The sequence below is a fragment of the Phyllostomus discolor genome, chromosome 2 (assembly GCF_004126475.2).
Source record: "Phyllostomus discolor isolate MPI-MPIP mPhyDis1 chromosome 2, mPhyDis1.pri.v3, whole genome shotgun sequence".
In the NCBI taxonomy this organism is placed as follows: Eukaryota; Metazoa; Chordata; class Mammalia; order Chiroptera; family Phyllostomidae; genus Phyllostomus; species Phyllostomus discolor.
In genome coordinates, this window is record NC_040904.2 from 176,451,360 (window position 1) to 176,473,121 (window position 21,762).

Genomic DNA, 21,762 nt, shown 5'->3' on the forward strand with positions numbered 1-21,762 from the left:
ACATTTCAAGCTTTCTTAAAGGGTTCAAGCATAACTTCCATAACTTCTGGTTAAAAATAAACAAAAAGATGAGTACTGAGATGAAGAGAAAGCCAAGATATATTAAGTGGAAAAAACCCCAAGCATGCATAAGAATGTTTGTGGTTATGTCAATGTAATACATATATAAAACACATATATTTGTGAGTATATATGTATATATTTATATAAATTTGATTCTATATGTAGAGAATGTATATTCTGAAAAGAATACACTAGGTTGTCTGGACATAGTTGTAGCAAAGAGAGCTGCTTTCTTTTTGAACACTTTTTTGTACTTTTTGAATTCGGAACCATCATCTACTGAAAAACATACTTAACTATAGAAACATATAAAAAGGAATAAGAGAAAAAAAATAGGGAAAGCCTATCTATTTATATGAAACCTTTTACTCTATAGTATATTATTCATATATTTTGCCCTCTAAAATGGATATTTTCTTATAATTGTCTTGATTTAGGGGCATGCATATATTAAAACAACCAAATAAAGGAACTTCAAATGATATATGCTGCCTAAATTAAATAATAAAAAAATAAATAAGTAACTTGAAAAATTTCCTAATGCAACTGTTATGTAGATTTTATTACATCATCTATATTAAACCATATCTGTATAAAGTGCAGCATGGGGAATACAGTCAATAATATTGTAATAACTGTATATGGTGCCAAGTGGGTACTAGACTTATTAGAGGGAATCACTTCAAAAGCTATAGAAATGTCTAATCACTATGCTGTACACCTGAAATTAATATAACACTGAACATCAATGGTAATTTAAAACATTAAAAAACTGAAAAAAAAAAAAAAAAACAAATTGTAAGAAATATTAAAAAAAAAAAACACCCCACACATCTGAGCCCTGGCTAGGTAGCTCAGTTGGTTAGAGCATCCTCCACATACACCCAAGGTTGTGGGTTCAATCCCCAGTCAGGGAACATACAAGAGTCAACCAATGAATGCATAAATAAGGGGGACAATGAATCCATTTCTCTCTCTGTGCCCCTTCTTCTCTCTCTAAAATTAATAAATTAAAAAACCATCTGAAATATACTATAATTCTATACAACAGAAGAACTACATGTATCGATAATAAACCACAATAAAGCCATATACCGTAAAAAATCTGGAACAATTACCAGTTTTCCAACAACTTGAGGATCTCCTGTGTATGAGGTACAGGGCAAGATCTTAGGGATTAAAAGACCAAGGAGGCAAGATTCCTGCTTGAAAGGAACTTAGAGATTCACAGAGTAATCGGATGTTAAGACAAACTGGGGCTGCTGTCTGCCAGGGGCACAGAGGAGGAAGCAGCTAATTCTGCCTAGAGCAGACACGGTATCAGGAAAGTCTTCATAATTTTGGTGGATTTATGTACACAGTGATAAAACTGCTATATAAGATACAGCTTAACCCTTTGCAACAGAAAATGAGAAAGGAGAAAAATCTTGTATTTTCAAAATATTTTTGTGTGAAACTAGTTAATCTGGATGAAAATCAAAACCTTCAACAATGGTGGAGGACATTTTGTATTTATCTAAACAAAGCAAATACGGAGCTCTTTGGGAAGACATTAGATAAATTCCTGTATTTTTTCAGTTTTCAATTAGGAATTTGTCCTTACAGGGACAGACAGAATCTAATGAAGATAGGCATCTCTCAGATGACGTTCTTACATTCTTAATGTGGCACATTCCAATTCAAGATCATTCTATACTAAAAAAAAATTTCCTATAAAAATGAAACTGCTATTTGAAGAAATACTGAAAGAAAGGACAGGAAATCTGAGGGTGTTTTCTGTTTCCACTGTAAGACAAACCATGGCTAACCCAGAACAAGTAAGGCAGATATTCCCACAGCAAGCCTGGTTCGTAGACTTTGGAAATCTGATGCCATTTCTAGTTGCATGTCCCACTGGGGGCAAGGTAGAAAAATGTGTTTTTCAACTTGTGGTTGGTAATTTTGTGAATTAATGTTTTTGAATTAACTTTTGTTTTGGTGGATTCCAAACTGAGGGCAACACGCTCTAACATCAGGAAATACCCAGGGAAGAACCCTGTGGAAGCCACGTTAAAAGAAAATACAAGCCTAAAACAGTACAGATTTCAACAGAATATTGTCCACTCCTGCTACTTCAAGAATTGAATCCCATGGGAAAACGAAGTACAGTGATATGCGGAAGTAGAACACACATAAATGTAAAAGCATCGATAGGAAAATACTTTAGGGGGGAAAAAAACCCATTGAGGCAGTCAGTTCAGAAAGTAAGTACAAAGAGCATTCACTGAGCTCCTTCCACATACAACCACAGGGGCACCAAGGAGCACAGGCAGTTAGAACGGAATGTGTGTATACAGGACAGGCTGGCTTTTGTGTACAGTGGACTCCTCCAACTTCAGATTCACGTAAACATTCACCTTCCTCACAGTTGTGATTCCGAGTTTCCATCACCTGTCACTGCATTTTCTCTAGTCTCTGTACGAACTTCTTTACCTTAGGGGTTAGCCACATCTAATCCCTTCCCACCTTGTTGTCAGGGTGACTTTAACATAATGAAAATCTGGTCCTATTCTTATACCTGTTAAATTATGTCCACAAAATAAAGTCTGCTCTGACTAAACTGGCCTTCTGCATTCAGATCTCTGCCCCTCTTTCCAGTCTCATTTCCTGCCACTCCCAAGTCCTGCCCCGTTGCTAGCCCCAAGCTCACTGTCTTTGCACAAGCTGACCTGCTTTCCTAGAAGGCGTTCCCCATGACCCACACCAGCACCCTATTAAGTTCTAGTTACCTTTCATGACCGATGCTCTTCTGGGAGGAGTCTCCTAACCCCCTAACTCCTCTGCTATTCCAGGAACCTCGATTAACATTACTCATTTGATAACTCCCATACCAGATTATGAATTTCTTGAATAAAAAGCGTTGAGTTTTATCTGAATATCATTATGTAAACACCCAAGAAAAGGGCCTTATATGTAGTAGATGCTCATACATTTTGTTAAATTTTAACAAATGAGTGAGTGAGCAAGCAAATGGGTTAATGAAAAAAACATGGTTTGGACACATGCTTAAGAACACTGACTTGACAATACAACACATGGACAAATAAAAGTCTACTTGTGTGAATGTAGGGAAATGTAAAGGCGACTTTCACTAATGAACAGGTTCGTGTCTACTGTTGACTATATAGCTAAAGAGGTGATCATGTATCTAAAGTTAGGACTTTCTGTTAGCCATCTTAAAATCAATAAAATCTAAAGTATCATAGAAAATTTTTGCATTTCAAAACAATACCATTCTTTCATATTAGTTCAGGACTGGTGTCAGAGAAAGAGAGGAGGGAGAAGTGAAAAGTGGGAAAGGACAGAGGGAACTGAATTGATACCAGGAGGCAAAAGGTCAGGGAGGAAAAGCTCCCGCCTGGAAAGCACAGTGAGAGTAAACTGCCTAAGCTATTACTGCACAAAGAGAGCTGAAACTTGCTTTCCAAGTTTGAGATTTCTTGTTTATCCTGTACAAACACTGCAGTTAGGTCTTCACTATAGAAGTAACATCTCTTGCCTATGAATCACATAGATTCTTTTACATATTCTGGTAGATTGCTTTTAACTATTGATTAAGTGTAAGGTGGTATTATGATTATGTAGGCCTAGGTAGCTGAGGCATCAAGATAAAATGTTGGCTGCAAAATAATCAATGCTGTTATGAAGATATACTATCTGCCGCCTGACGGCAAACTTGTTGATAGTCCTTTTTGATTCCCATTCATCAGAGCTGGCAAGCACATGCGGAAGGACCTGGAGGGTGTATTATCAGGATGAGGATAAAGTCAAGGATAAGAAAGTCAACAAGCCATGCCCAGAAACAGAATTTCAAAGACTGAGGTAGGAGACACTTAACCAAAGCCAGAGGAAAGGGCCAGAATTTTCCCCAAAAGGTTGAAAATCAATTAGTATAAAGTACTAATCAATTAGTGCAAAACATTCTACTTATTTTGAAAATCAATGCCCCACCCTAGAGTGGATTCTCTAGAAATTGAGACATTGTACCTTGAAGAAGATGGGGTTTCCTACTGACCCTCTCACAGAAATAAAATCTATTTGAAAATATTCTTCTATATGGTAAATAATATTTAATGCTCTGTGCCCTAAAATTTTAAATGAGATTTATAGCTCTTTCAATTCCTCAACCGAAGGATCCAAACAAAATGAATTTCATTTTTATTGGTTTAATTATTTCAAGTAGAATAATGACCCTTATATAATGCTTATTAGAATTAAAATTACCTAAAAAGATGTATTATATTTTAGAAAACAAAGCTTATCAAAAAACATTCTGATAAATTCACAGTGAATTGTCTTTTTTAAAATGATAATTATATATTGTTACTAGCCATTAACCTTTATAATAACTTACAAACTCATGAATAAAAAACCTATAAAATGTATTACTTCCTAATGGGTTTAAGATATTTCTTGCATAAAACCTATGATTGGTTATATATGGCATATTTTTCTTAGGCTAATTAAAATATTTTATATAGTAAAAACATCATAAATAATGTTTACTATGCCTTACACAATATAGCTCACCTAAAAAAATAATATATAGTCAATAATATAAATATTTTTAAAAGTTACAATTTGTTTGGTATAAATGGTTTCTTAGTTTCTATAATAATTCATTTAACTGGAAACTTTCAGAAAATGCTGCTGGACTAAGCTAAGAATTTAATAAAGACTAATCTGGTTAATTTTATTATATAAAACTAAAAATTCCTTGGGACATAATAGCTTTACTTCCTCCCCTCTTTTATTATTTTAATGTCAAATAAATGGTTAAAAATACAGTTTGTCAATACAATGGCAATATATTATTGTCATGAAAGTGGTTTACTGGACCAGGGATGATTCTCAATTCCACATTTTTTATATCTTTAATCTTGCATGAAGTAATAACTTAGAAGTCCAATGTCAATTTCTGGTTATTCAAAACTAAACAATAGAAGGCAACATAATAGTACTCTCATTCTTCCACGTTATCTAGCCTTAAGAGTTGTACGATGTGTAACATGTGAGCATAAAGTAGTAAAAAGACTCAGAATGTGTGAAAATGAGAAAAATATTTTGTAGGGCTTTTAGTACATTGATATACCGTTTTTGACAGCAGTGTCAAAAAATGGAACAAAAACATAAAGATGCCCATACTATTAACCAGGGATCTCACTCTTGAGAAAAAACTGAGCAGATGCGAAGCTGAACGCATGGGGATTTTCTCAGCAGCACTCGATGATATAAAATAATGGAAAACCATCCCAGTGGTTAACAAGAGAGGAAGTTGTGATTAATGTGATTAACATCTGAAATGAAATTTATGATGCAACCTTTAAAAATAAAAATAAGAATAGGTAGCAACATGGACAAGTTTATAAATATAATGTGAAAGGTTTTCATAATGTAATGACTAATGTACAATACATGTTCATGAAGACAATGACCAAAGTCATATACAAAATTAAAATAGTTATTACTCATTTATTATTAATTTTAATCATATTGATGATGCCTTTTAAATGAAAATACTCGGGTTACTCATTAATTATACAATTTCTTTCTTAATAAGTTCTAGTAGATAGTGCTACTTAAATCTATCTGGAACACTAAAGAGACTCACGGGGTTTCATTCGAGTTAGGTGCCCTAATGGATCATTACCACTTTGGCAATTCAGATACTTCAAGGTACCGAGGCACCTTCCAGTGGGGTCTAAAACAATAGCAAATGAGCTACGAAAATAGAAACACCTGCAGAGTTGTTGCTTTTTTTTTTCAAGGTGTACATTTTTACTGTTAGGCTCTTCCAACTCATTGTCACTGTTGATTTCCTCAAACATTCTCAGAATGTTGAACATGTGCTGTAAATTTCCACACATCTTTTAACCCCAATCAGCAGGCCAATTCATGAATCAGATAAGGAAAACATTGTATGACAGATCCAAAGGCTGAGGTTTCCAAAAAGGAATTAAGGTAAAATTGAAATAAATTAGGTAGGAGGTAAAATCTAAGTAAATGGAAAAAAAAAAAAGAATCTGTGGCAAACGTTAAAAGTTCAAAGGCTACAGTAGGGCTCAGAAGAGAACAGAAACCAGTGCAGCAGGCTGTGTGTAAGTAACGGGGGGGGGGGGGGGGGGGGGGGGGGGGGGGGGGGGGGGCGGGGGGGGCGGGGGGGGGTGCGCTGGGGCCAACTGCACAGCAGCAACCAGGACACAGATCTAACAGGTCGCTAATATGCATGAATGCAGACCTTGGGCTTGGGCTGCCAGATACTCAGAATCATTCAAGGAGGCCAGAAATATAGACATCCGTGTGAAACTTCAGAGTTTCTAAGTGTTGACAACTAACTTAATTCATTGTAATTTTTTATTCCCTGTGAGAGCCAAATAATCAATGCCCTTGGGCTTGTTTGGTTTCACAGGCTCCTATGTGCCCCCTCTGATCTCCAGTGAGCATACGGGGACTTCTCCAAGGGATTTGCCAGAAGTCGTATTTTCAACTGAGGCCCTTCACAGAAAAAAGAAAAAGAAAAATGCAAAAACAGTGAAGCTACACAGGTAAGCACACAGGTAAGCATAAATCAATAAGGGCTTGCAAACTGTAAGAACATTATAATAAGACCTGCATGCTCTTGAGGAGGAAAACCTTAAAGGGTTTTACTTTTGTCTATAATGATTGAGAAAACATTCTGAGTCACTACAAAAGATGATTAGCCCCCAAAGGCGTTTTACTAAAAATGATCAGAATGAAATGACATTTTGCCAAGATGGAATTGCTATGAGCTACCAAATTGCAAATAGGATCCAACTGTGTGTCCTGAGTTGTGCCTGCCTGTCACTAGTGTCCCTTTACCTGGAGACTCCTACGAAATGAGGGCCTGGCTGAGTCCCGGAGGAAACAGGGGGCTCACTGTAAAGGTGTTTTCAGTTGAGCTGTAGCAATGTACCTGTCACCAAAGTTAGGCTCTGAGGAGGGGTGGGCATGAGTGGTTGGGAGGAAGGGGAGAGTTGTCTATTCAACTAATCATTTGCGTCACATGCACCCAAGGAAAAAATGTTTACCTGGTGGAGCCACGGTTAACCTTTTTTCCTTGCTGAGCCGGTGCCCTTGGATGAATTCACTCATGGAAGGGGGGCCCTTCAGAAGAAATGATTCTGTGGAGGTGGGATCAGGGGGAACTCTTAATAAACTCTGTAGGTAGGAGGCCCCTGAAGTCCTGGGACGGCTCTGATCACAAAGGGAAGGTGAAAATTGTCTTGCAGGAGATCCAAGAAAATACATATAGGAAACAAAAAAGTTTTACTTTAATTACCTTTCAAAGCCTCACCAATGACAACATTATTTCTATTGGCATTTAATTTTTTTAACATGTAAGTCAAGATTTTTGCTAACTGTTTGGTTTCCACACCAGGCTACTACCCCTTTTAGAAACCATACTGGATACTGAAAAAGAGAGTTATTAAGAGTTAGTCTGAACCACAAAGAGAAAATTTTTGTACTATTTGATTTTGTACAGAAATCTCCTAAGATAAAAATTTTGCCATTAACTGCAAATACAGGGTAATTCAAATGCAGGAATCTGGAAAAAGGTCAGAAAAAACAAGCCACTAAAAACTTACAAGTGATTTCTTTGAGCGATATTCATATACCAAAAGCAAATGCGCAAAAACCTGCTTTTAAGAAAAAGACTATACATATTCCATCCCATTTTACCTAAATATAGACATCTCCTTTAGTGAGTCCTCAGTTTTGGTAACATAAACAAAGTTCCCCTAAGAGAACAGATTCACGTCCTCGCCCCATAAAGAGAAGCTGGTGAAAGCACCATTCACAGAGGTACAATGACTTTTAAAATGACCACCCATGTAAAACAAAGCTTCATTCTTAATGTCCACCTTTTATCTACCAATTTTTAGGCTGGAGGTGAGGGAGAGGTATATTTATGCATACAAGGAACAGCAAAAATGTTGACAGACACTTGAAAGTTATGGTTCGTTAAGAGGTGAGGTGAGGGGGACAGAAAGGAGGAAATAAACACCATTATCAAGAAGTTTTGATTGCAAAAAAGCAACATTGGCAAGACCCATTCATAATACACCCCCTCCCGGTTCTTCTCTTCCTTCCCTTCCTCCATCCTCCACAATAAGAACACATCAATGCTTGCAGTTAACTAACATCTGGCCACTGCACCAAACTGTGAAGATCGCTGCATGCATACCTTTTCCTCTGAGTGCCACTGCTGACCCGAATGTCGGGTGTCTGTGGGCCCTGCCTACGCAGGAGGTAAGTGTCTATGGTGGGCACGGTGACTGAGGCCTCCCCACTTACTTTAGGGCTGCCGATCTTGCTCTTTCCAAATTTGCCTTTGCTGCGACGGGACTGCTCATGGTCAAACTCTAAGTCCTCCAGCCGCTGGGTCAGGGCGAGTTTTTGCTGGATAGCCATTCTTAACAAAGTATTTAGAGTCTTCTTCTCGTCCTCTGCGGCTGCTAACTGTCTCTGCATCTCATCCAACTGTGTGACATATTCATCACATCTGGAACCCAAACAGAAACGTGATCAGGACAAAACCTTGGCAAAATTGAATTTGGAATTTACATGGAAAAGTAATAGATTTCACTGGAAATTAGGTACTTAGAACACTGGTCTTCTTAGAGCAGAATGGAGGCATTCTACCATAGTGGGAAATTAGCAACAGTCAAGCAGGTGCAATTATTGATCACCCATCTGTATCATGGAGTACTACATAAAGACACATGCTTAACAGGTGATGTCTTAGACCTCAAGGACAGTTACTGTGGGGGCTGCCGCATGGTGGCATAGGCGGTAAAGTCTCAGGTAGTGTTCACAGCATCTTAGACGTGTTCCAGTAGCTTTTAATGTGTTCTTTGGAGGAATGTGACAAGTTTGTTACAGGCTACATCTGTAGCACGAAAAAAAATGTTAATGTTTATAAAGAAAGCATTTCCTTCTTTATCTACATTCATAGGTTTTATTTTAACTGAGTACAGATAGCAGCTGCCACTGCTTTCAATGTAGATTTGTCTGAATTAGAAGCCTGAGTAATTTCAACGATCTCTCAACCAGGTGATTAAGTAATAGGTGTCAAAGAAAACCAAGATTTGCATCAGACTTGATACAGATCAAGAAGACTGTCCGACACCTCTGTGCAGGCTGGGTACTTGTGCTGCAGCAGGAAGGCAAGTTCAATGACCTGTTTTCCCCATCAAAGGTAAAACCTGAGCACATATACAGTTGGAAAAAATAATTATGCACATAATTAGAGTTTTTCTGAGTTTATTTACCCACTGAGATAGTAACAAATATTCTTCATATACCAACAGATCATTAATGACTTGGTGGAGTTATCCAAGATGTATTGTGCACACTTGGAAATCAGCACAAGCCTTGTGACATTTTAAAGAAAAAACAGACCCTAGAGGGAAAGAACTTGAGATCTGGGTGGGTCCCCGTTTTCTTTTTACCTTGAACGTCAAGAAGCATAGTAAGGATATCATAAGAAAATTCAGGGCTTAGTAAAATACAATGCGAATTTCAGGATGCTGGGTTTGTTTTAACTGGGCAGATAACAGTATTTTTAAAAATACTATAGAGTATGGCAATTACTATACCCCAAGATCCCCAAATTTCTGTGAAAATGCACTACTTGGGGGAAATAATTCTTATGTAAACCAGATTGAGATTTTAAATGTCCCTTTAAAAAGTGTTTTGATTTCTTTTTCTTTTCTTTTTTAAGATTTTATTTATTTATTTTTAGAGAGGGAAGGGAGGGAGATAGAGAGAGAGAGAGAGAGAGAGAGAGAGAGAGAGAGAGAGAGAGAGAGAGAGAAACATTATTGTGAGGTTGCTGGGGGTTATGGCCTGCAACCCAGGGATGTACCCTGACTAGGAATCGAACCTGGGACACTTTGGTTCCCAGCCCGCGCTCAATCCACTGAGCTATGCCAGCCAGGGCCTTGATTTCTTTTTCAAAGAGGAAATTCGTTTTTCCTGACTTCGTTCATCAGTGTGGGGTAAGTGCACCATCCTCATTCTCCATGCTGCCTCCCCCCTCGGGGCCAGGGGCGATGCATTCTACTCCCCAAAGTCTTAGCATGCTTGGAGAGACCCAGAAGCCAGTTCCCTCAGGTCCCCCACCCCCCTGGGGGCCCTCAGGCACTCAGCCTCCTCACTGAGTCAATCACAAAGTATAAGCTTGAGCCTTCTCTCCTGACATGCAAAGAAAGCTGGAGAGATTCCCAGGCTCCTCTACAAGGACTTTGTTTTACACTTGTATCAGCTCCATGTATGTTATTTACAGAACTATGCTTTGTGAATTCTGTACCAAGTTGGCATCATATAAATACATATCACTTTTTATTTTGGCAATAAATTGTGACAGCAAAAATGGTCACATATTGAACATTTCAGGATTTTGAATGCCTTGAATCAATAGATTCTTAATAAGCATTTCAAGTGTAAAAACAAAATACAGTGGCACCTAGTAATGAAACTGGTGGGGAAGGGAGTAGCTAATATGTACGTAATTAATTACTTGGACAATGTGAAAAATTTCGTGATATAATTACATTTTATGTTATATTTACATCAGTGTATTAAAGTCTAAGCCATTAACTGATAACATGAATATTAATCTTCATTTCGATGGTATCTTTCTCATACAATATTAATGATAAGCACTTTTATGTGCTTTGGTATAACCAATTTCAGTCATAATAATATTTAGCAACTTTAGCAAGTAGGGTTTTCCCCCTTGTTGGAGGCTTTTTTTGTTGTTCTGATTCTTTTGGGTACATAAGCTCTATTGTGAATATAGAAACAATACTGTATTAATTTTAAAATGCATCTATGTAAAGGAACTGCAGATCCAGTGTGCCCAGCAGAGGGCTCCAGAAGATAGCACAAAAAGTCTTCTTTTAGATCGGTCAGAATGGAGTCTCTTGTATTTCCTTCACAGCTTACACACTCAAGATGCACAAAGACACACAGGAGTATTTTAAAGTCTTTTCCCCAGGTACCACACCTGCCCCTGGGAGATAAAATGATTACCTTGTTGCAAACATGGCTCTCAGGGATGAGAAAGTTGCTGCGTCTTCTTTCAAAGCCTTCAGTTCATTTCTAAGTTTTGTCATCGTTTCAGTCACCATTGCTTTCTCATTTTCGTATTTGTTCTTGAGATTAGCGAGGGCCACCTCAGCTGTCTAAAGCAGAAAAATCACAATGGTTACAGCTTTCATATCAGGAAAATCTATCACAGATTTCCTTGTGCCTATTTCTGGGTCTATTTCTTTAATAAAGGGGAGTAAAATGCATTGAGTAAGTTTTATATAAATATAGGTATGTACTTTGGACATAAGGCAGTTTTCCTTAAAATCAAAACGTGCTGTGAATCCGTAATGTGGTGCAATTGCCCGAGAAGCCAGCTATGAGCCAGAGACAGTGAGAAGCTCAGGCAGTGAGAGTTCAGTAAACATTAATGCAGAATGTTGCGAGTGTTGTATTTTCATGCATGAATTCAGGAAGCCAAACTGAAACTATACAAGAAGAATTTTATCAAGGAGAAGTTAGGGGGAAAGCCCTATTTCCTACTGAAATACAAAAGAACTCATATATTCTTGTGTCACCTGTGCTCTTGGGGGCTGAAACAAATAATAAAAGATGAAGCCATTGCGACTTATATGACATGTGTCTATGACAATCAATCCATATTTTATGTTTAAGAAAAAATGGGAAAAAACAATGATATTCTATATTTGTCCACACAGCTGCAGTCAAATTTAACAAATTTTAATAATCTAATAATCAAATCAAAATAATCAAATTTTAATAGTCAAATCTAATTATTTACAAGTTCCACAAATGCAAAAATTCCCAAATGTTGAATAAACTGAAGTACGTGTTCAAATTTGGGATTTGGGCAAGCCTGAGGTTTTGGGGATAGAGTGGTCCAAACTGAGCACAAGGCTGACACACAGCCAGAAGTAAGACACAGGACTGTTGCCAGGATGGGTGCGTGAAACGAATGCACATCTCGGGACTGCCTGTTAGACGCACAGCACGTGGAATGCACACTGGAACCAAACCAGAAACACATGACTTTTACCAACTGTTAACTACAGAATTTTCAGGCTGTGTAAAAATATTCAATACTAATTTTTAAACGCCCCTTGCTAATGAAAAATTCCATCATTAATAGGATTTTCCAGGAAGACGACCCTGGTTTTTAACATTTCTTTTTATGCTTGAAATGGACAGCTTCAATTTTTTTTTTATGCAAAGTGCCAACTTCTATAGAGGTAAACGGATTCATTTTAAATTAAAACAATGTTGGGGTGGAGTAGTTTGTTCATATTTTGATTCCAAAGCAGTTTCTTATTAGTTATGATTGAATTTAAATTCAAATTAAAATGAGAGATTATTTTAAAAATAGTTCATATGTCCTGCAGTGCTATAACTTAGTGGAATCTTTAGAAATATTATAAGTTCAGAAAATTATCCAGAATGCTGGAGTTGACTTGGGGAAAATGCTGTTTTCAATTAAAGAAAAATCAGACACATAGTCATTTAGAACAAATAGTTCAGTTTAAGTTGTGAAAATGTAGATGTAACAAATTTGTAAGCACATGGAGCCACTAGTCATTTAACTACAGGGAGGGGGTAAATGACAGAAAAAAAATCTAAAACAAAAGTACGAAGTTATTTATTATTTGTGAGAATTGCCCCCAAAGGACTCAGCTTTGTAGATTTGGTTGTCCACAGACTGTGCAAAGCTTTTTCAGAATCAATTCTAACTGTCTATAACCCCTTAGCAGATTTCCTGGCGTCTGCCTTAGCCACATTCTTCAAACACCCCCCCAGTTTGCTTTCTAAACCTTCTGTTCAGCAACAGAGACCTTCAAAACCACTCCTTGAACGTATCTTTCTACTTTGTGCCTCTACTGCCCACCCACAGTTCTTTCTCTCTAGAATTAGTTCCTCCTCTTCTAGAAAACAGCTCCTTCTCCTTTAAGAACAGACACAAGAATAATTCCTTGTCACTACTGGAAAAAACTGTTGGAAGTTTTTCCCAACTCCTCTAAAAGACATTAGTTATTTCCTCCACAAGGTTCCGATAACTCAATTACAGCATGTATAAATAACATCACACTGTAATGATGTTTCTGTTTTGACATCCCCACTGGTCTGTGTGTCCTCTTCTGGAGGGCAGGGACCATGGATATGGATTAGTCTTCTTTGCATCTTTAGCATCCAGCACAGTTTAGTACACAGATGGTACTTCATAAACATTGGCTTATTTATCAGAAAACACTGTGCTTACAAAAAAAATCCTAGAGCATATTAAAAGATTCTATAGAGAATGCAGAAAACTGCTTTAAAATAGAAAATTTTTTTTCCAATACCACAGAAGTCTCACCTTAGTCTTAATATAAATTAACATTCCACCGTGTATAAATATAATGGGTATCATCTGTAGACAGCTGAAACTATTTACGGCACACGAGCATCACAACAATAGGCCCAGCTTAATTAAAATGTAAACTAAATGCATGGCTAGAAATGTGATTTCATTTAATTTACTGAGCCCATAAGGGGATGATACAAATGGTGCCACAGCCAAGAATGCTTTGTTCTGCTAATTCCTATGGCACTGTTTATACCGTTCCGAAGTGCTTACATGTACCGTTTTGTAAACAGTTAGTTATAGGCGTCACTGAACTGCTACTAATTACTGGTCACTTATTTTTTTCATCCTGCGTACTGCCTGCCATGAAATACGTAACCAGTGATTACTTGCTCACAAATCAGTCTCTCTTGGCTGATCAAGCATGCTTATTATCTAACCTCTGTGTCGGTTATGCGTCTTGACATTCTCATCGATCTAGGTTTCTAGGTTAATAATATTCAACCTTCAGGAAGAAGTCAGAGAAGCTATCTGAATGGTTTGACCCAGAATGCCCAGGGTATTACATCCTTGGTAAAGGCTAAGTCTTATCTAATATGGTATTGGTTATTTAGGACCATTCTAAACCACTGCGTCTTTGGATTCCAGCAAAATTTATGGTAACAAGTTCCTTCATTTTGACGTCCCATTGGAGTCAGATCTCTCCCAAATTCTGCATTTACCCTATCTTTTTCTATTTCTCTGAAGTAATGGCACAAAATAAGGTCCTCTTTTACCCTTAGATTTATCTAAAACATGTTGATAGTGTTTACAGAGCAGTCGATATTATTGTGGTATAAACCTCCAAATTGTACCAGTGGGTTTGTGGGAACTGAAGGTGAAGATGCTAGAAAGCTGTACCATAGATGACAAAATAATACTGTGGTTCCCCCAGATAAAAGCAAAATAGAGAACTCTTGAGTCTGAAATTCACCCTCGTTTTCTGACACTAACCGTGCTTACGTTCGCAAGAGGGTATCTGATGCCTTATTGCTTCTCTTTATCAACACTCTTTTTCAGCACCCTTCTCAAATGTACCTTTCAAGGTTCATTTTCCAGAGAAGTCAAGGTCATAAATATTTTCCTGTCTATATTTCATAGCACCGCCACTCAGGTAAAGCTCGAGGAAAGAAAACAAATTCAGTCACCAAAACCTAGGAATTAGTCCGGTAGGGCCTTGTGGTAGCACTTACTTATTCCTGAAGGCGAGATCTATGGTTAGGAAGAATTTTCTACTGCTTAAGCTCTGACCCTGGTGAGCGAACATCCCAACCGAACCTAAATTTCAGATACGTGGTCACTGGTAGAGCTAGTGCACATTCTACCTCAATCTCTTCCTCTGTTTCTCTCTCTCTCTCTCTCTCACTTTCTCCCGAGAACTCCCCTCTGTTGGCTCCAGCAGCCTGCCAGGGTGTCTTCTTTGCTGTACCTCCCTGGTATAAACTGCCAGGCCAGACTGTTCTGCCATCCCTCCATTTCCTGTCTTCACGCACCACCTGAATGGCCTTTCTATCCTCACCTCTACCTCCACCTACCAAAGCACAGTTACTCTATTTCATCCATTCACTGAACTAATAATAATTACTATATTTTGATCTGGCACTGGGACTTAAGTTCTTATTCCCCCACTGACCAGGAATATGAACCCTCATCCTGATTATAGCAGACACTCAAAAACATTAAGGAATAAATGAGCCAGGAGAGCGCTGGCTAGCACGCGTGGTTGGTAGAATCAGATCACCTGCTTGTTGGCCTTCAGCACTGCCCGCAGCGTGGCGATCTGTTCCCGTTTGGTGCTCAGCAGGGACTTGAGCTTGAGGAACTCTTCCATTAAGGCTTCCTTGTCTTTATCAAGCATGGGGGTCAGCTCCCGTGCCGCTGCTCTTTGACGAGACAGTTGCAGGGACCGGTCTACAGCTTTCTGCAGATGCTTGATTTGGTCCCGGATAATGGCATTAAGGTTGTAGATGTTCATTGGCTCTTTGCGGATGTCACTGGTATCTAATACTGGCGATGATGGTGGGGCAGTAATAACAGGAGAGATGGTGGGGGTCTTGGTTGGACTTGGTTCTTTGCTGGCCTCTGTGTTTTCTTTTGTAACTGGTTCAGAGGAGGTCCTTGTTTCTACCGGGGATGACGCACCCCGCCTGGCTAACCGGGGAGACAGAAGCCCCCTGGGATCATCGGGCCCTTTCAGGCTGCCACTACGGGTAACTCTGCTTTGCCTATAGTAGTCCAGCATGACCCTGTTGGGGGTTTCATTGTTACACAGACACACGTGGTGGTAAAGCTGAGCTAGCTCCTCACTGAATGTCACCAACTCATCCTGGGCTGTATTAAGGGTATTGTGATTTTCGTTGGCTATGCTGGTCATCTTTTGCAATTCCTTCTCCATATGGGCCATCTTCTCTCCACTCTCCTTGGTGGACTTCTCAAGGCTTGCCACCTGCTCATCGTACATTTGGATCTTACTCTCATACTTGGTCTTCTCTTCAGTATAGTTTTCCACAGATTTATTGTATTTCTCCTTTAAGGCTTTAATTTCAGCTTTCAAATCAATCACCTCAGTTACTGCCACCCTGTATTTGCACTCAAGGATCTCTAAGCCATTGATGTCCACCTCATAGTCATGCGCCTCCTCCCCTGAGTCCCGGCCCTTCTCCCCATCTTGCTCAGGCTTGAGCTCCTTGCTGCTCTGTAGGCCCCTCATGGCATTCACGTGCTCTGTGAGCCGGTGCACCCGTTCGTGCTGCTCTGTCAGCGCCCCCTTGGTGTGCTCCAGCTGTGTCTGTGACTCCTGGAGATTGGCCAAAAGAATGGCCTTTTCTCGCTCTACCTGCAACAGCAAAAGAAAGTCACTGAATGACTGTGATGCAATGCCATTGATGAACTGAATCCATTCACAGTCAGGCAAGTATATATGTAAGATAAATGCAAAAGAGCCACTGTCGCCATTATTTTAAATTCAACTGGAGTGTGTTTTCTTATCTCAGAAGTTCTGGTAAGTTAATCACTCTAAGTAAATCATTCTAAAAGAATTATGCTATGCATATTTACCCATCCAAATTCTCATGCTTTATACACATCAATTCATAAAATTTGAATGTTGTTCAAACATCCTATTTTTAGGATGTCAAAAATCCTATTTTTATCTTTAACACTTTACAGAAACTATAGCATGACTTAAAAGAGACAGTACTTGTTGTTGTCTGTATTCTGAGAGTCTTAGACTGTATAATACATTAGACTGGGTCATACATTGTATCTTTCTAAACTCTTCTAAATTTCTAGGAGGCAAGTAAAATGATTATAAATACATAATAAATATCAATTATTAAAATGTAATTAATATTTATTTTAGCCAGCATACTACTTTAGAAGATATCTATCCATCAATTTATAATACAGTAGAGTAGTATTTTTATGATCCCTGTGGTACTTGATATCCTTCATCTAATGACCATGTACAGCCAGGCCTCACTTGGCAAGGTTCTAATACGCATGGATTTCATTGACCATGGTTTAGTTAAAATACAAAATACAGTTTAGATTTCAAAGATCAATACATTAACTGTGAGTAAATGTAAAATACAGTGTAAATTTCAGTGACCAATATAACTGTAGCAAACAGTTATTATATGTAATTATAATATTACAGTGTAATTGTAACAGGTATTATATGTAAACAATTATTATATGTAAAGTACAAACTTTGTCACTTCAATCTATAAAATTACTACGTAGTAATGTCCTGACCAGTGAAGTCAATCACATGACTTCATACAAAGACTTTCAGTGACTGGTCACTGTGTATCTGTTATTTAGTTCACTCACAGACAGCAAAGTCTGTAGTTGTACTGTCTTCTTGTCCCACAGTGGTAAACCCACATAATGTTGTACAAAAAACAGATAATCCAAAGAGGGAATTGGTGAAAGAAAGAAAAAAGGAAGGGAGGGAGGGAGGAAGGAGTGGAGGGGAGAGGAGGGGAGGGAAAGGTAGGGAAGGGAAGGGAAGAAAAGGGAAGAGAAGGGAAGGTAAGGGGAGGGAAGGGAAGGGGAGGGAGGGGAAGGAGAGGGGGAGGGGAGGGAAGGGGAGAGGGAGGGGAGGGGAAGAAGGGGAAAAAGGGGGCAACAGAGAAATAGAGTGAAAATGTTGGAAGTGAAATTTGAATCAATCATAAATGGAGTTATAGAAGAAATAGCTGAATGTGGGAATGTGGACACTGCTGATATTTGAAGGATTTTAGATACACAGCCAAAGCAATTTGGCAAAGAACATATCAAAAATGAAAAAAGTCATATTTATAAAAAGGATGAAAATATCCTAAAGGAAGTGGCACCAGCATACTAAAGATACTCTCAGAGATATTTTCAGACATTGGAAGTGCACAGGATAAAATGTTGGGAGCTGATCTAAACATAGATGGGAGTATGACAATTTGTCAAGACATAAAAAAGATTCTTGCTCAGTATTATAAATTATTGCATGAGAAGAAAGTCAGTTGAAACTATTTTTGATAATTTTTATTTCAGAGGTAAGTTTCCTAATATTTAGATTACAGTGTTCTGAGTAGTTTTACTATATTTTTCATTTCCCTATACATTTATAACCAATGTTTCAATGTAATTTTCTCATTAATAAATTTGTTTTGCATAATTTCAGCTTGCTTAATTATATTTATGTTTCCATAATAACATGCAAAGCAAGGATTGCGTGTATTATGTGGTCAATACAGGAAACCAATTAGCAGGATTCTAATATATTAGAACTTAAAATGTAGTTTTATCATTTTAAATTATTATTTATAGGCAGGCTCCTAAGTTGTAGCTTTGATTTTTATGACATAGTGTCTGCTCTTATCTATGACAGAAGTTATGTATTATGGCTAGAGAAACCAAAATATTTCAAAAGAACAGTATTATAGGTAAAAACAAAACAAAACAGAATTGAGGCTCCCGCATCAGAGAAGTTGAGGCAACCTCGGCACCAACATTTACTCAGCCATGTGACTCTGGCCAAGCTTCAGTTTACTAATCTATAAAAGGAGCACAAAATGTCACGATATGACACTTTGATTATGACACTAGTGAATTTAATGCTCAAAGTATTATGCTGGCTGTTGTTAACGTTTGGGGAACTGTGGTCCAATTCCCATGACCAAAATGATTCTATGTGGCAAACAGTTTCCAAAAATTTGAATCTGTGTGCAAAGGCAACTCTTTCATTTCAGAGTTGGGATATAGTTGAATACAAATCTACTTAATTGGGTTTCATTAGCTGTAAAAGATTGTATCTCTACAGCTAAAGATGAATGGATTTATCCAGACTATTGGGTAATAATTTTAAGGGAAAACCCAGGTATTATGTAACATGGTATTAGATGAAAAGCCAAATCTTTTGAATTTTTGATAGAAGGGATAGAAAAATCTCCTCAATATTCTATTATTGGTACTATATACAATCTCAATGTAATCGGTTATTTCCAGAGTTTCATTTTCCTTTTCTTTTGAAATTTAAGAGAATTTGCTCTGAAAAGTCTAAATATCATTTGATTAGTATACATGATTACAAAAGACAAAGCTACTCCCAAAAAGCCCTTTAACAGGAAAAGCTTATTTGAATAAAATTGGATAAAATAAAATAAAAATTGGACCAGAACAAAATGTACTGAATGTGTCTTAAGCTTGTTTTAGAAGAAAAGTGTTATAATGAATGAGGTAATGCCTGCAGGGGAGTTTTGATCTATATTCTGCCAATTCGTATTGAACATAAACATTTTTGAAGTCTAAGAGGGGAGAAGGGAGGGAATTTCAGGGGAAAGGGGGAAGGGTTTACAGGGACAAGTGTAAGGACACATAGACAAAAACTGGGGGGGTGGACATGGGAGGGAGCTGGGGAGGGCCAGGTGGGTGGGCTGGGATGGGAGTAAAAGACAGAAGACTGTACTTGAACAACAATTAAAATAAAATAAAATAAAATAAAGTAAAATAAAATAAAATAAAATAAAACAAAATAACATTTTTGAAGTCTAAAAGGGTAAGTCTATCAGTTCCTTCACAACAGCACCTCCAGAAAACATCAAATAGAACATTGTCTCTTTTGTGTGCCTACATGCTCCACATGCAGGGCTAATTTCCACAAGTAAATACATTTCTGGTGAGATTACCTGAATATGCAATGGTATCCTAATTTTTTACACACACACACACACACACACACACACACTCATTTTTCCACACAATTAAGATTGGTCTGACTAAAAAAAAGGGGGGGGGATAATTCTATAAAACTCCAGCATTATATTTTCTCTCAGCTACTGAGGCTTAGAGTATCTTAAATTGTATTTGGATTTTAGAAAGCAGTGCTTAAACTATTATAGGTACACTGTGCTTTGAATTAATAAATGTCAAGCACTTTAAAAATTACAATTACTAAACATTTTAACTGTGTTATTTTAATCTCCATTTGTGAACTTATCCAAGAGAGACTTGCTGAGTTAATTATAATCTTCCATAGTGACTAAGAATAGTTGCCTTATTTCTCTTTCTAAAATCTCTATCTTCTATCTGGAACTGAGGATTTGAGTTTTCACTGTAAGACTGGTCATATGGCTGGAAAATCTGAATGCTGAATTTGTAAATGGCTTAGCCAGTGTTAAGTATACAATATACCTTCACTACTATTGTCATTGTTATTGTGTCCCATAGAAATTACATTTAATTTCACTGAACATTTATTACCTTTTCAATAAACATATTTATGCATATTAAAAACTCATAGATTTTTTTGTGAAGGAACAACAAAAACCACAAAAAGGAATATCCAAAATATGCACATTCAATTGGAACTTCTACAGGAAAAACAAACAAAGCTATTTTATAGCTATTAATTTCCATAAATATTTTATCCTGGTCACGTGACTCTCCATTTGACATTTGAATGACTCATGTGATTCTAGTAATGGTATGCCTAGTATCAATGTACATAAAGAGAATTCAGAAATAAATAAGGCATTCTTCTCTACTTGAAGTGAAGCATCTCTGGCAATGCATACCTGTGCTCTGACAAAAGAGAACTGTGAAAGAAGCTTAACATAGAACTACAAAATGCTAGGTGAGAGAATCCAGCAGCTGGGAAAGAAGGAATATATCCTGGCGAGTGTGGTGAAAGGAAAATTCCCTTTTCCCCTTTTTCTCATGCACATAAACATATGCAAGGAGACCCTTTGATCTTATTCTAAAGCCAGTATTACTGACAGCAACACCAGATAAAGACATAACAAGGAAAGAAAACTAAAGACCATTATCTCTTATAAATATAGATGCAAAAATCCTCAACAAAATGAGAGCAAACTGAAGCCAGCAACATATAAGAAGAATTTCACAACCAAGTGGGATTTATCTTAGAAATGCAACATCCAAAAATCAATAAATATAATACACTATATTAGTAGAATACAGGACAAAAACCACATGGTCATCTCAATGTATTCAGAAGCATTTGAAAAAATTCAATACCTCTTCATGATGAAAATAGTCAATAAATGTAGAAATAAAAGAGAATGTCCTCAATCTGATACAAAAGGCTCACAGATAACATACTTAATGGGGAATCCTTTCCTCCTAGAATCAACAGCAAGACAAAGAATAATGCTCCTGCTGCTTTCATTCGGCATTACACTGGACTAGACTACAACCACAAGTCAAATGATATCAAGTGTTGGCAAGGACTCGGGGAAGTGAAAACCTTCATACACTGCCAATGGAGATGCAAAATGGTGCAGCCGCTGTGGAAACCAATCTTAAAGAGAATTAAAACATATGTGTACAAGAAAACTTGTACATGAATGTTCACAGCAGAATTATTCATGATAGCCAAAACATAGAACAACTCAAATGCTCCTCACTGACAAATGAATAGATAGGTAAATGAATAAATAAAATGTGGTCTATCTATACAATGGAATGTTATTTGGCAATAAAAAAGAATGAAGTACTAACACAGGCTACAACACGGATGAACCTTAAACATGTTATGCTAACTGAAAACAGCCACACACAAAAGATCACATATTGTATAATTCCATTTATATAAAATGTCCAGAATATACAAACCTATTAAGACAGAAAGTAAATTTTAGTGGTTGCTTAGGGCTGGAGGGTTCTGGGAAATAAGGAGTGGCTGCTCATGGGTACGCTGTTTCGTTTTG

At 37.5% G+C, this 21,762-nt stretch overlaps 1 protein-coding gene across 8 annotated transcripts in view; it reads right to left on the minus strand.

The window, feature by feature from the left end:
* The window catches only part of BICD1 (BICD cargo adaptor 1), a 175,682-nt gene that overhangs the window by 23,781 nt on the left and 130,139 nt on the right, over window positions 1–21,762 (minus strand). For 5 of the 8 annotated variants that reach the window (XM_036019183.1, XM_028532247.2, XM_036019182.1 and 2 more), the window contains exons 5-7: window positions 15,294–16,388; window positions 11,161–11,312; window positions 8,419–8,626 (exon numbers count right to left, since the gene is read on the minus strand). In XM_036019183.1, coding sequence (XP_035875076.1) covers window positions 8,419–8,626; window positions 11,161–11,312; window positions 15,294–16,388 — 1,455 coding nt within the window. Of the gene's footprint in view, window positions 1–7,151; window positions 7,346–8,308; window positions 8,627–11,160; window positions 11,313–15,293; window positions 16,389–21,762 lie in introns of all 8 variants that reach the window. The other 3 variants (XM_028532246.2, XM_028532245.2, XR_004901624.1) reach the window with 2 other exon arrangements.